This window comes from Sapajus apella, unplaced genomic scaffold (assembly GCF_009761245.1).
Source record: "Sapajus apella isolate SASKATOON/1434 unplaced genomic scaffold, GSC_monkey_1.0 scaffold150, whole genome shotgun sequence".
Taxonomy (NCBI): Eukaryota; Metazoa; Chordata; class Mammalia; order Primates; family Cebidae; genus Sapajus; species Sapajus apella.
This window is the reverse complement of record NW_022437090.1, coordinates 2,225,869-2,241,795: the sequence shown is the minus strand read 5'-3', so window position 1 is coordinate 2,241,795 and position 15,927 is coordinate 2,225,869. Positions and strand designations below refer to the sequence as shown.

At 40.9% G+C, this 15,927-nt stretch overlaps 1 protein-coding gene and 1 long non-coding RNA gene across 4 annotated transcripts in view; both read right to left on the bottom strand.

Moving 5' to 3' along the window:
- MSRA (methionine sulfoxide reductase A) overlaps window positions 1–15,283 on the bottom strand; it is a 370,749-nt gene extending 355,466 nt beyond the window's left edge. Inside the window, exon 1 of one of the 3 annotated variants that reach the window (XM_032265429.1) lies at window positions 14,739–15,283. In XM_032265429.1, the coding sequence (XP_032121320.1) occupies window positions 14,739–14,874 (136 nt within the window). In that variant the 5' untranslated portion in view covers window positions 14,875–15,283. The remainder of the gene's footprint in view (window positions 1–14,738) is intronic. The other 2 variants (XM_032265428.1, XM_032265430.1) reach the window with 2 other exon arrangements.
- On the bottom strand, window positions 5,017–14,730 carry LOC116541324. The gene is made up of 2 exons (XR_004264791.1): window positions 13,971–14,730; window positions 5,017–13,675 (listed from the first exon to the last, which is right to left on the bottom strand). It is a non-coding gene; the product is annotated as an uncharacterized LOC116541324 (long non-coding RNA).
- Window positions 15,284–15,927: the final 644 nt, after the last annotated feature.

Below are 15,927 nucleotides of genomic sequence, written 5' to 3'. Positions count from 1 at the left end.
GCCACACTGTATTTAAACACTAATCCAAATGCACTGGCAAAGATCAAAGGCCCACAGGACATTTATACTCCCTAGATAGAAATGTAGGCATCAGCTACCTAATCTCTTATTTTCCCCAAAGTATTCATCACCACAGAATCTACATTCTTTCCATTTTCCATTCTGATCCAAGACTCCTTAGGATGGCTTTGAAAGCATTACATAATCTGGCACCAACTTTATATCCCTCAGCAAGAGTTAATAAGGAGGTACCCTTAAGCACTCACCATACACATACCATGTGCTATGATTAACAAACATATCAATATTACAACTGTTAAAGAGGGTATGATTTTGTCATGTTGCATTTTAACAAACTATGGTGCATATATACCATGGAATATTATGCAGCCATTAAAAAGAACACATTAGCTCTCAGCAAACTAAGAACAGAACTTCCTCAACCTGATAAAGAACACTGCTTTGGTGTAGATGTGTTCCCTCCAAAATTCAGGTGTTCAAATTTAATTCCAGTGTGATGGTACTAAGAGGTGGGTCTCTTAAGAGGTAGTTAGGTCATAAGGGCTCATCCCTCAAGAATGAGATTAAAGCCCTTATAAATGCTTCACAGAGCATTCAGCTAGCTTGCTTTTCTGCCCTTCTGCATGTGAGGACAGTTTTTCTCCAACCCAGAGGAACCACCTTTAAAGCAGAGAGCAGCCTTCACCAGACAAATGAACTTGCTTATATCTTGACAGTGATTATGAACTTGCCAGCCTCCAGAGCTGTGAGAAAATACATTTCTGTTCTTTATGAATTACCCAGTCTGTGGTATTCTGTTATCACAACACGAATGGACTAGGACAAACAACTATTTTTAAAAATCCAGAGCTAACATCATACTTACAAGTAAAAACTAGATGCTTTCCCATTAAGTTCTGGAACAAGGCAAAGATGTTCACTGTTACTACTCCTATTCAACATCATACTAGAAGACCTAGCTAACTTGGTAACAGAAGAAAAGGAAATAAAAAGTGTACAGATTGGGAAGGAAAAAATAAAACTGTGTTCATTCACAGATGACATGACTGTCTATGTAGAAAATCCAGAAAACATCCTGGAACTAATAAGCAATTATGGCAAGATTGCAGGCTACAAGATTAATATACAAGAGTCAATTATTGCCTTCCTGTATACCAGCAACAAACAACTGGAATTTGAAATCACAAACAGAAGACCATTTATATCAGCATCAAAAAAATAAAATACTTTGGTATTAATTTAATAAAACATGTGCAAGATCCATATGAACAAAACTGTAAAAATCTGAAGAAATAAATCTAAATAAATGGATAGATATTCCATGCGAACAAATAGCTGGGCTCAATATTTTCAAGATGTCAGTTCTTCCCAACTTGATGTGTAGATTCAATGCAATCCTATCATCCCAATCAAAATCCCAGCAAGTTATGAATATTAACAAACTGATTCTAATCTTTATATGAAAAGGCAGAAAAAACAGAATAGCTAACTCAATATTAAAGGAGAAGAACAAAATCAGAGAACCCAACTTCAACAACAAGAAAAGACAAGACAATACGATGAAGAAAAGACAGTCATTTCAACAAATGGTGTTGACCAACAGGATACCCACAGGCGAAAATAAATAAATCTAGACACAGACCTTACAACCTTCACAAAAATCAACTAGGAATGGATCACACAGCTAAATGTAAAATGCAAAGCTATACAAATCCTAGAAGATAACACAGAAGAAAATCTAGGTGACCTTGAGTTTGGCAATAACTTTTTAGATTCACAAAGGCACAATCCATGAAAGAAATAATTCATAAGCTGGACTTCATTTAAATTAAAATTTTCTCCTCTGCCAAAGATACTGTCAAGAAGATGAGAAGACAGGCCACACAGGCTGGGAAAAAATAATTGCAAAAGACATATCTGATAAAGGACTGATATCCAAAATATACAAAGAGCTCTTAAAACTCAACAATAGGCCACACATGGTAGCTCACACCTGTAATCTCAGCATTTTGGGAGGCTGAGACGAGTGGATCACCTGAGGTCAGGAGTTAAGAGATCAGCCTGGCCAACATGGCGAAAACCCATCTCTACTAAAAATACAAAAATCAGTTAGGCATGGTGGCACATGCCTGTAGTCTCAGCTACCCAGGAAGCTGAGGCACAACAATCACTTGAGCCTGGGAGGCAGAGGTTTTGGTGAGCCAATATTGCACCACTGTACTCCAGCCTGGGCAACAGAGTAAGACTGTGTCTCAAAAAAACAAAACAAAACAACAACAAAAAAAGAAAGAAAGAAAGAAAGGAAGAGAGGAAGGAAGAGAGGAAGGAAGGAAGGAAGGAAGGAAGGAAGGAAGGAAGGAAGGAAGGAAGGAAGGAAGGAAGGAGAGAGAGAAGGAAAGAAAGAAAACAATACAACTGAAAATGGGCAAAAGATTTGAACAGAGACATAACACCAAAGAAAATATAATATGGCAAATAAGCACAGAAAAGATCTTCATCAGCATATGTCATTTGCGAATTGTAATTAAGACAATGAGATCCCACTAAATGTCTGTGGAATAGCTAAAATCCAAAGCACTGATGACAATTGCTGGTAAGAATGTGGGGCAACTGGAACCCTCATTTATTGCTGATGGCAATGCAAAATGGTACAGCCACTGTGGAAGACAATTTGGCAGTTTCTTATAGAACTACACATACGATACAATCCAGAAATCACATTTTGTGGTATTTATCAAAATGAGTTGAAAACTTCTAACAACACAAAAACTTAAATAAAAATGTTGATAGAGGCTTTATTCATAATTGCCAAAACATTTACAGATCCCCATGGAAGTGATGCACATATTTATTCAATAGGTGAGTGGATAAACTGTGGCACATCCATGCAATGGAATGTTGTTCCATAAGGAAAAGAAATTGGCTATCGACTCAGGAAAAGATGGAGGATCCTTAAACCATATTGCTAAGTGAAAGACGCCAATCTGAAAAGGCTACATATTGTATAATTCTAAATAAATGACATTCTGGAAAAAGCAAAAACTATGACAACAATAAAGAAGTTCAGTGGTTGCAAGGGGTTCTTGGAAAGGGGGAGATGGACAAATAGGTAAAGCACAGAGGATTTTTAGGGCAGGGAAGTTACTCCATTTTGATACTGCAATAGTAGATATATGTCATCATACATCTGTCAAAACCCACAGACTGCACAGTAGCAAAAGTGAACTCTAATGTAAACTACAGATTTCATTAGTAATGTATCCATATTGGCTCATCAATTATAACTAAAGCAAGATGTTAATAACAGAGGAGAGAGGAGTGTGTATCAGAACGCTGTACTTTCCACTCAATTTTTCTGTAAACCTAAAACTGCTCCCAAAAAAAGTCATTTAATTTAGAGATTAAAAAAACATATTAAAGATATAACAGCTGGCCAGGCATGGTGGCTCATGCCTGTAATCCCAGCACTTTGGGAGGCCGAGGCAGGTGCATCACCTTAGGTCAGAAGTTCAAGACCAACCTGGCCAACATGGTGAAACCCTGTTTCTACTAAAAATACAAAAAATTAGCTGGGCGTGGTGGCAGGTGCCTATAATCTCAGCTCATCAGGAGGCTGAGGCAGGAGAACTGCTTGAACCCAGGAGACACAGGTTGCAGTGAGCCGAGATCATGCCACTGCACTCCAGTCTGGCCAACAGAGCAAGACTCTGTTTCAAAAGAATTATTATACATTATTATAGTTATAATTATTATATTAATAGTTATGTTATTAATAATATACATTTATTCGAAATTTTGGACACAAAGGCCCTGAAGCCAGCAGGAGGCATCTCAGCACAGGCTGGGTAGGAGTAAGCACTGTCAGGCAGGAGAAACAGTGGCTCCTAGAGCCACGGGGAGGAGAAACCAGAGACTGATAGCAGGGCTACTGGGTTCCTTCCTAATTACTTTAAAACAACATCTAAAGAAAACAACAGAGAGTCCTCATTTTAAAAACTGTATCGATTTTCTTTATCAACCATCTGGCAACACCCAAGGCAAATGGATAAATAAAATGAAGCCCAGCACCGGGCGCGGTGGCTCACGCCTGTAATCCCAGCACTTTCGGAGGCCGTGGCAGGCAGATCACGAGGTCAAGAGATCAAGACCATACTAGCCAACATGGTGAAACCCCATCTCTACTAAAAATAAAAAAAAAGTAACTAGGTGTGGTGGCTCACACCTGCGGTCCCAACTACTCAGGAGGCTGAGGCAGAAGAATCACTTGAACCCAGGAGGTGGAGGTTGCAGTGAGCCAAGACTGTGCCACCGCACTCCAGCCTGGTGACAGAGCAAGACTCCATCTCAGAAAAAAAAAAAAAAAAAAAAATGAAGCCCAGACTTCAGCTCTTTCATAAATCTCCATTTTCTGAAAAAATAACTGCCAGGTTTTTAATAAACATAAATAGTTCAGGCTTGAGTTCCATCATTACACTAATAGAAATCCTGCAGTTCATATCTTACACCTGGAAATTCATATCCAAATTCATACAGCTTAAGTCAGGTGTGTGTTTCCCCAAAACTACTGCAGCAAACAGCTACATAATCCTACTCATCCAAGGTCTAACTTGCAGCAGCAAATAATTCTTGCCTTCTGTTCTGCACACTGAAATAAATCCAGAGCTTTTTAGTATAAGCATAAGCCTGAAGAAGAAAAAAAATATATTTTTTAAGTTATCTGGAATGGGCCCCTCAAAACCCCTCTTGCATTCAGAGGACTGGTCACCAGGTGAGGTTTCTCTTCGTGTCAGGCTGTTTCGCAGCAACCTGCCTGGGGCTGGTTAGAGACAGACTGCCTGAGCACCCTCTGTTATCAGGCCCACCTGCGCACCCTGGGGCTCTGAGAAGCACTCCTTCATGCCAATGCACACATCTCAGGGTGCAAGGAATGCTGAATGGTAAGCCAGACACTCCAGGGACCAGCAGAAGTCCCTACAGAGGGCTCACTGCTAGATGAGGTGGCTGTTTATAAACTGCCTCCCAGGAAGAGGTAAGGCAATGGAGTTTTCAGCAATGCAATGCTTTCTCGGGGGCCCTGTGTGACAGCTGGCTATTTGATTCTGCAAACTCTTACACAGTTGTTTTTTTTTTTTTTTTTTTTTCATCTGCTAAAGACAGTGCATTCAAGATTTTTTACTTCGGGTCTCATTTTCTCCAGCTGGAATGCAATGAATTGTCTCAAAGTATTTCATTTTCATGACTCTTCCCTTTTGGGTACAATCTGTTAAAACATCACATCCTTTTAGCAGGCCAAAGGATAATTTGTGGCCTCATCTGAGCAATGCTTTTTAATTTTGCACATGGCTTTTGACCTATACAAAGTATAAAATAGACCTAACAGCAAACTAATTTTTTTGAATCAAATGTAAAATATGAAAACTTTTCAAAGGAAAATTCAACACTATTATTATTAGTTTCCTACAGTAACATCTTAGAAAGAATTCATTTTATATACATATGCTCTGGGAAGACATCTGATGTTCCTACATTTTATGCTTCATTTTTTTCAATGTAATTATGATATAATCGTCTAAATATATTGTCGCCACATTTCTTCCAGTTTCATTACCAGTCTTTGTTGTATTATAATGCAAATTTAATACACTTGTTCAACAAGTTAGTGGATCAGAATATACCCTGCTGAGAAACACTATAGATGCACTTGCATGAAAGGATACAAAATTCCTACAGAAATACAAGAAACCATGTTGTTTTTTTTTTTTTTTTTTTTTTTAACATTGGGCAATAGCCTATGTTCCCTTTCATAAGAGGCCAAGCTTACAGAAAAGGTACCAGCTGACCCAAGGGACATGCAGGTCTCTAGTGAAGGAGAAATCAAGCATTTGGCATCATGAGTCAGTCATCAAGTATTTCACCGAACAGGAAGAGCATTTTGATAGGATAGCCAGGAGAAAGCAGCTGGAATCAGAGCGCTCTGATCATGCCAGCAGGCTCTATAACCAGGGTAGGAGTTCAGAAAACATAGTAAGGAAAATGACTACCACTGAGCACCAAATATACAAAAGGGATTCAACCTTCATTTCCCCAAGGAGAGACTGGAATGAGCACAAAACAGAGTCCCAAAGCCCTACTTCCAGCTCCAATGCTAAGAGCAATCCAAGCGAAACAGCCCCAACGGGCAGCACAGAAGTAGAAAAAGCTGAGTTTAGCCTTGAAAGGCCCAAGATGTTTTCAACAAGCCTTCAAGAAAAAAAACATCTTGTGTCAGTCCGTCAGGCTGCTGTAACAATCTACCATAACCCAGCACTTGATCAACCATAGGAACTTCTTTCTCACAGCTCTGGAGACTCACAGCTCTGGAGTCCAAGATCAAAGTGCTGGCAGGTTTGGTGTCTAGAGAGCACCCAAATTCTGGTTCACTGACGATGCCTTCTCAAAGCATCCTCACATGGCCAAAGAGACTAGCTAGTTCTCTGGGGTCTCTTTCATAAGGGCACTAATCCCATTTATGTGGGTTCCACCCTCATGACTAATCACCTCACAAAGCCACCACCTACTAATCCCATCACCTATCACCTTGAGGGTGAGGATTTCAACAGGAATTTGGTAGGGGCACATACACATTCAGACCATAACAACCTAGGAGGAAGGAGCTCAGAGCAGGAGCCAGACTCAGGGTGGAAGTGGAGATCTGGAATGCTGAGGCCAGCAGCAAACTACAGAAAGTGTCCAGCACTGAAAAGTGTTATTGGACAGGTCAGAGTCGCTGCTGTTTCCTAAGCAGTGAGAGAATGAAATTCTAATTTTAGGTAGATGTCGATAATGATGCTCTGGACAGCTCAGGCAGGAGAGAGTAAAGACAGACCAGAGACCAATGAAGGCAAGAAGTCCTCAGGACTCATGGAAGGAAGGACATCTGGAATGCAGAGATAAGGCTCAAAGATGACCCTGAAAGAGTCTTCTGGGATGTGAGAGGAGAGCATGCCGCTGACAGAAGTTGGGAAATTAAAATATGCAATCAATCTTTTGAAAGCAAAACAGTAAGTTTGGTTTTAGAGCTGAGTTCAGGGTTACAGCAGGACCTACACATCTCCTAAGTATTTGGAAATGGAAAGGCGGAAATTTCACAAGGTAAAATGTACGTTTCAAATGAGGGTGGTTGGAAGCATGAGAGAAGCAAAGCCAAGACATGGACAGACTCTTACCCTTTTGATTTCTTACCTCTTTTAGCTTAAAATGTGGTAAGGAGACAGGCACCAGTGGAAATGGTGGAACTGCTGCCTGATGACAACCCAGTGGCTTACTGGAAAACTGACACAGCTAACATAATCCACTCCTATCACATACATTTCCATTTGGCAATGGGGCAGCTCTGTTAACTTCTCGGTATTGTGACAGTCACATGAAAAGACCACATTTCTGGTCTTTGTTCTCAGGCATTAACCATATTCTTCCCAATATCCATAAACCATTATTGACTGCCTAGTGTAGGCAGCACTCTTGGTAAAGTGTTGTGAGCTCCCCATGTGGGGAGGTAAGACATAGATTGTGCAAGTTCCAGGCAACGAAACATGTAAATAGCAATGCAAGATGCCATAGAAAGGATTCATAAAGTAGTACATGGCTATTTGTCTAGTAGAGAAGAAAGGGATCACTTAGGCTGGAAAGAAAAGGGATAGGTTTCCAGGAGAAATGAAATTAGAGGAGGCAAATTTCAAGGATACTTCCTTGAAGATCAGGATATACGGACAACACAGGTCTTTCCTAAGCAGGTATTTAATAGACATTTAATGAATGAATAAGTAAAACAATCAGAGTATGTAATCCACACTATGGGTATAGTCATGTGAGCAATGCAGAGGCAGAAGAGTGAAACACGTTACGCAAGACATGGGGTTCTAGAGGGAAACAGTGGAGAAGAGACTGGAGAAGTAGGTAAGGATCACACTGAGGGAGGTATGGACTACCCTCATCCCTGGGACTTCAGGGAAACACTAAACATTCTGGAACAGGCTGTAAAATCAAAGAGCTATGGGCAGGATGAAAAGAGGAGAAATAACAGTTCTGTATCCTACAATTTAGAAATTAATCACACATTGGGGACAACTTTTCTAAAAGGAGAACTGTTTTCGATCATTTTCTTTGAAAAAAATCAATGTACATCACTCACAATAAAATACACATAATGCCTTCGACATAATAGTGGAAGGAATTTGTCCCCAAAGATCTGTTCTTTGTATAAATGATGCCACCACAATTGATGCTTCAATAAAAATGAATATTTATGAAATGTAAAATGACTTGGATTAACTTATTCCAATTTCACTCTCTAAATTTAGATTTTTAAATCATGCCAAAATGTAGATTTTGATTACAAAAGCAAGTTGGAGAAAAAAAGATGTACTTGACAAGAAAAAGAGCAAAATTAAAAAAAAAAAAAACTTGAAATAAGTATGACAAAAGATGACAGAAAGGTGGTCAATTATACTAAAAACAGCAAGACAGATCATCTTCAAAGTGGAGTTAATTCACAAATGCAGTCACATTACAAGAAGCAAAAGTTACAAAAAAGCATGAAGTAAAACGTCTATGTCTTCCATCCATCCTCATCTCATCACATATCCCCCTCCCCAGCTATTAGTTTCTTAGCTATCATTTCAAAGTTTCTCTATACATACACATTGTTTTCCCTCCTGTTCACAGGAATGTTAGCATACTATCCATCTGCACTGTTCAGACCTTGCTTTTTCCACTTAACACAACATCTTGGCAATCCCTCCATACCCATTCATACAGATGTTCCACATTCTTTTACAGCTGCATATCCATTGTGACAATGAACCATAATTTATTTAACTAGCCCCTATTGATAGGCATCTGGGTTGTTTCCAGCCTTGTGCTATTGCAAACAAAGCTGCAGTGAATAACCTGGTAGTCATCATTGGCATGCGTGGAAGTTACATCCTGAGGATAAATTCCCAGAAATTTCTGGGTCAAAGGTATTATGCATTTAAATTTTTGATAGATACAACCAAATTGCCTTCCACAGGAGTTGAGTCAATTTATACTCTTGCCAGCTATGTAGAGGAGTGCCTTTTTCCTTTAGAATTTACCAACACAGTGTATCATCAAAGTTCCAGATTTTTGTCAGTCTGAAAAATGAAAAATGGCATTTGCCTTCTCCTCATTATGAGTGAAGTTGAGCATCTTTTTATATGCTTAAGAGCCAATTGTACTTCCTTTTCTGTAAACGGTCTGTTCATAACCTTTGTCTATCTTTCTAATGGATAGCGTTTTTCTTATTAATTTCTAGAAGCTTCTTATATAACTAAAAAGATTGCTCCTTCACCTACGAATTGCAACTATTTACCATAATTTGTCTTATGGCTTTGCTTATGGCGATTTTTGCAATGCAGAAGATTTTTACCGTGATATGATCTAATTTATTAGTCTTTTATGTTTTCTGATTTTCAAGTCAAGGTTAAGAAAGGCTTTCCTCACACCCAGATTATAAATACATTCTATTCTCATACTTTGTTTCGTCTTACAATTATGTAAACGGAAAAAGAGTATAGGAGTTAAGCCCAGAAACTCTATAGCCAAACTGACTAGGTTCATATCCCAGCTCCACTACTTATCAGCAATGTACATTGGATGAACTGCCTAACATCTATGGGCCTCAGTTTCCACATCCATAAGCGGTGATAATAATAGTTACTACTTCTTTGGGTTACTTGAGGATTAAAAGTAAATTACTACAGTCCCTGGCACATAAGACACTTAACAAGTGTAAGCTATTATCATCATATATCTGGAATTTATTCCATCAAACATTAAAATTTATCCTGGTTTACGGTGTAGAGATCCAACCTTTTTTTCCATATGGCTACCCAGTTGTCCCAACATCATTTATTAAATATTTCACCTTTTCCCCACTGATTTGAGATATCACCTTTATCAAATGCTACATTCCCATATGTATTTCAGAACTTCTGATCCTTTTTCCTCTTTTGTACATTTCAAATTGCCTTACCTTGTCTTACCATATTGGCTGTATCTACAATACAATGTAAAATAATGTAAAATAATAACCCATCAGTCAAAGTAGGCCAATTCATGTTATAATCCAATTTAGGTAGCCTGGGAGAAATTAAACATAAAAAGTTTAAAGGTTTGAATCTTACCTTCTAACAAAGTATACATCAACAACTAGATAGCGCTTAATAAAAAGGTGGAAGTTTCCTTAAGAATATAAAAAAGGTAGGATTTCTTTTTAAACGTGGATCAAAACTCAGATAACACCAAAAAAACTAACAGTGCATACCTGACACAAGATACTAGGCTGAGCTCTGCCTTTGTTTGACTATCAGTGGAAATCTCAATGTTTCTTCATTAAATTCAGCCTAAAATGGGCCTTTGGGCTGAAATAGAAGAAATAGCAATTTATTCCTATGCTGGAATTATCTGCTCTTTAAATATTCAGTAGATACTCCCGGTGAAACTGACATAATGCTTTGGGAGGAGTTAACTCTTGGGCAACTTTATTTCTTCTATAAAAATCAAGCTGCTTAGATTTTCTACCTCTTCTAGGGTCAGACTGGATCAATTATATTTCCTAAAAATTATTTTCATCAAAGTTTTAAAATTTATTTTCAAAGAGTTCAATAGTCTCCTATTCTTTAAATTCTGTTTTTATGATTTCCTTTTCTCAGGTCTTATTTTCTATATTTGTACTTTCTTCCTTTTATTCTTGAGACGAGCTCATTGTTTATAAATACTATTGGTGTAGTTCAATTTTTTTTTCCAAAGAGTCACCTTTTGGATTAATACATTGTCCTACTGTTTTTTCTATTTATATTTAAAATTCTTAGAAGAGGATACCTTCTGATGGTGTTCTACACCCGTTTTTAACATCTATTAGTGCCCCCAAAAAAGCAATATAACAACAAATACAATGAACACTAAGAACATAAACACAAGAAAGCCAAGACTGAATCGAATTTGCCAAAGTTATTTTAAATGACAACTCCAAATCCCAAACACCTAATCCCACCTATACTATGTAAGAAGGTAAGATTCAATCCCAAACACAGATTAGCAACATTTCCTAATGCAATATGCAAAAACAAGTTCCACATAAAATAAAAGTTGGGCTTTGTGTTAGTCTGTTTCCACATTGCTATAAAGAACTACCTGAGACAGGGTAATTCATAAAGAAAAGAGATTTAATTGGCTCATGGTTTCACAAGCTGTACAGGAAGCATGGCTGGGTAAGCCTCAGGAAACTTACAATCATGGCAGAAGGGAAAGCTGGCACATCTTCATACATTGGAGCAAGAGAGAGAGACAGCGCACAAAGAGGGAAGCTACACACTTTTAAACAATCAGATCTCGTGAGAACTCATTCACTCTCATGAGAACAGCAAGGGCAAAGTCCACCCCCCATGTTTCAATCCCCTCCCACCAGGCCCCTCCTCCAACACGTGGGAATCATAATTCGAAATGAGACTTAGGTGAGGTCACACAGCCAAACTATATTGGGCTTTTACAATAATTATAGCAATTCATTGGAAACAAGATCAGTTCTGACTGTAAGGAACCCACAACTTAACAAAATGGAAGGCACTCTGGGGTTTTAATTATAAGCCTTCCACCTCCAGTCTATTTTCAACAATACAATACCAATACAGTTCAACAAGTATGAATTCCCCTTGTCCCTCCGTCCCAAGTTCTCAAAGTATTGCTTGGTGGCCAGGCACTGAAGCAGAATGAGACCACCTCCACATATAGGGAAAACACATTGTCATGTACCCTATCAGCCAGCCAGTGCTGCCCAGATGCCCCCTAACCTGAACAGAGCAGGCTGGAAATGAGGCAGTCCAGGGCAGGTTCTGTTTTCACCACTCACCCAAGTAGGCCTGTTCATGTTTTGATCCATTTTAGGTAGGCTGGGAAAAATTAAACATTGAAAAAGTTTGAAGGTTTGACTCTTTCCTTCTTTCAACGTGGAAATCTGTAAGTAGGCCACAGTTTGTAAAAGGGTGGAATTTTCCTTAAGGATATAAAAATGGTAGGATGAATGCTAAGATGATAACACTTAAAACCACAAGGATTTGATAATAGCACACACCTGATACTAGGCTGATTTAAAGGCACTAAGGAGACAGGCCTTCTCAAATCAAAAGGCAATGCTTTTGTCACGCAACTTTTGAGAGTCAGGGTACAAATAATGGTGGTAATACAGAGAAAGGAGGAGTTGAGAAACAGGATGCAAGTTGCAGTAGACGTGAATTTAACATTCAAAACCATACTGCTAACTCCTTAAGTTTCAAGTTTATAGCCACTGAAACCCGATGAAGAAATAACACTGCCCATTTCTGGAGCCAGTCAGGGCTTTCAGCAACCTGTCAAGGCTCCGGAGTGGAGACTGGAATGTCCACAATCTAAATTTTAAACACTTTTTGTGGAAAAAGTTACAACAGATGAACAATAAGAACATATGCATTGTAGGCTTGGCCCTACACCAAAAAAAAAAGCAGTTTACTGGCCCAGATACAGAGATGTGTCGGTGTACCAAAAACACTCAAAGCTATATGAAGACAGCAGAACCTGGAAAGGAACCAGGTCCTGAGGTTTTGCAGTTAAAGTTATGGTGGGGATATGAAAAAAACTGTTGGCTCATTTCTGAAATGTTTGCTAATCTTTTACCCCAAATCTCATTTACATATTAGGAAACAGATTGGGAAGCCTTTCGTTAAGATAAAGCCAAAGTAAATTTTGGTCATTCTTGACCTTGAACCAGTTTGGAAATCTGAAGAAGAGTTTTTGGATTATTTGGTTTTTTGGTGTCTGGGAGAGCACAGCAAAGGCACAGTAGTGTGTGAACAGGAAGTATAGCACAAGCTGAGGAAGTTTAGCATTTGAAAAGTGTTGCCTTTAAACATACACTTAGAAATACCTGCCTGTAAAAGAAAAAAAAAATTAAGATACATTTATGAGGTATAAATGTAATTATAAGATAATCTGGTTATATTTTATATATCTATATATAAGTATACATATTTAATAATCTAGATTTGTTTCAAAACTCAATCTCTGAATTTGAATAAAAAATAAACCCCTACGGCTGAGTTGAAGGTGAAATGATGGGGAAACCAGGGAATAGAAACTGCCAATTCGATTAATAATAAACAAGTCACACAATTTCTAAACTACCTCTAATCCAAAAAAACTCTACCTTTTCTAATCTCATACTGATTATTCTACGAGAATGACAAATTCTCAATAGGACCTCCTCCTATCCTCAACAATTCTTGAAGGAAAAGAAAAAGAAACTTCCTAGAAAAATTTTTAAACGCTGAATTTCTTTGGCATTGAGCCATGTGTAGCAGATTAAACATCACTTAATCCTCCAACAACTCTAAGGCAGTGGTTAACAAGCTACAGCCTACATTAGAATCACCTGGAGGACTAGTTTGGGCGCTTGTTGGGCTCCACCCCCCGAGTCTCTGATTCAGTAATGGGGGGAGGCCACCCCGAGTGGATGCTGCTGCTGCGGGTGGAGGGCACTTTTGAGAAGCGCCGCACTAAGGTAATACTAACTTATGGCCCTCGTACTGGGAACCCAGTGCTATATGCAGCAGACATTGAAAGACTTTTTTTTTTTTTTCTTTTTTTTTTTTTTTTATTGGGACAGAGTTTCGCTTGTTACCCAGGCTGGAGTGCAATGGCGAGATCTCGGCTCACCGCAACCTCCGCCTCCTGGGTTCAGGCAATTCTCCTGCCTCAGCCTCCTGAGTAGCTGGGATTACAGGCACGTGCCACCATGCCCAGCTAATTTTTTGTAGTTTTAGTAGAGACGGGGTTTCACCATGTTGACCAGGATGGTCTCGATCTCTTGACCTCGTGATCCACCCGCCTCGGCCTCCCAAAGTGCTGGGATGAACGACTTTTTTAAACTTTTACAGTTTACCATTACATGGCATCGAATCATGCGAACATTTTTCTAAAATTTCACCGTTATTGTATTTTCCCCAGGTATTGGAGTGAGAATAACTAGAAAGTTTTCCAAGTTTGAGGAGCACCAATTTAAATTGACCCAGCGCACAGCAGCCCTTGCCCGCTGGGGACAGCCGGGCCGACCTAGCGCAAGAGGGAGATCTGGGGGTGACTCTTGCAGCCAGAACACCGGCCTGAGACGCAGTTCCACATTTAAGGTTTTCATCGTCTCGTCTCATGCCGGAGCTTCCCGGGACAACACTCGCACCAACCCTGCTGCAGGTGTCCTGTCCCGGCGGCCAGCGCAGAAAAGACAAGAAAGGAGGGCGTAGAACAGCGCCACTGGAGCCAGCGAGCAAGGGCGGACCCCAGCGAGCAAGGGCGGACCCCAGCGGCGCCTTTCCTGCCCAAAACGTGGGACCGCCAGGATATCTGCACTCCAGGTGAGTGTGACCGACGCACGGGACTCCTTCAAAGTGCCCGGTTTAGTTCCACAGGATGAGATACCAAAGACAAAGGAACATCAGTGGAGCCCAGGGTCACCTCTGCCCCGGCCGGCGCCCCTTCGCGCCTGCGCAGACCGGCTACCCGCCCGAGGCCCGCCCGCGGCTTCCTTCCGGGCAGCGGGTGTGGGGAGAGTGAAGGGGGGGCGCGGCCCTGGGGTACAGGCACGCATGCGCAGTGTCGCCGCCAGCGCCCTCCGCCTGGCCGGTGCTTACCCGCCACTGGGGTCGGCTCCTTCCGGCCCGGTAAGGCCTCCTGGGGGCTGACGATCTTCATTGCCGAGTCGCCCATCCTTGGGACTGGAATGAGGCTGTGGAGGAGTTGGCGAGCCCTCCGGGAGGCCGAGAGCATGGGAGAGCACTAGCCGAGGGGCGGTGGTGGGGGACTGCGCGGTCAAGAGCGGAGTCGCCGCCTGAACGGCTGAAAGGAGGGTCCGCGGCTGGAAACGGGGGGCAGCTGGGGCGCGGGCGGGCGCAGGACGCTACTGACCGGGCCGGCGGCCTCCCGGAATCGAAGTTGCGCAAGGCCGGAGTCGTACCGGCTGTCACCGAGGGCGTGTTCCTTCCCTGCAGGGGGGTGACGCCCAGCGAGGTCCTCTGGCTCTCCGCTCGGGACGAAGTTCTGGGGCAGAGAATAAGTGCCCTCCTGCCGCACCAAGTACGTGAAGCGGCAGAGGCCAAAAAACAGCGCCGAGCTCTTGGGGCTGGGGTTTGATTTTAAAGTTCTTGCCGTGTCTCCCTGACTTTGCAGTTCAGCATTCCCCAGTACGACAGAAGTGGACCTGCCTTGCAGCCAGCTAGACTGTCCTTTTTTATTGGCGACATTGCCATGACGGTCATCAGAAGGGTTTCTATTCGTCCAAAGTGAAAACTAAGCACAGTTCTCAAAAGCACGAAATAGGCGAGATGAATTCAATGTTATGTATTTACAGATAAATTTGCTTCAGGCCCATTTTGCAGTATGCACAATACGGGAGCAAAGCACCAACAGCATGATTAAGGAATTGTAGGTGAACTTCATGGTGCTGTTGGATCATTCTTGTTTCTGAAATCAAACGCAATGACATTTGTTCCTGTGACAAATTCTCACACTGAAGGTAAAGTGGTTAGAGCCAGGTGATTGACTCGGGAGTTATCTGTGTGAGACTTTGGGTTAACACAGGTGTTTTGGTCATCTCAGATAAGGAAAGGAACTTCAAGTTAGCACCCACAGAAAGAAGGCTTTGACCCAGCTTCCTGCATGGGTTTAGTTGCCACTCTGTTTTCATGTGGTCTCCACTGTAATGTAAGGAGGGCAGGAGGATTAGCAGTGCTGTTGTGTAAATACAGTGTGTTGCCAGGCATACAACATTTAAAAGAGTCTAGCTTTGATTTTGTAATTTGTCTTTTTCCTGGGCAAAATCAT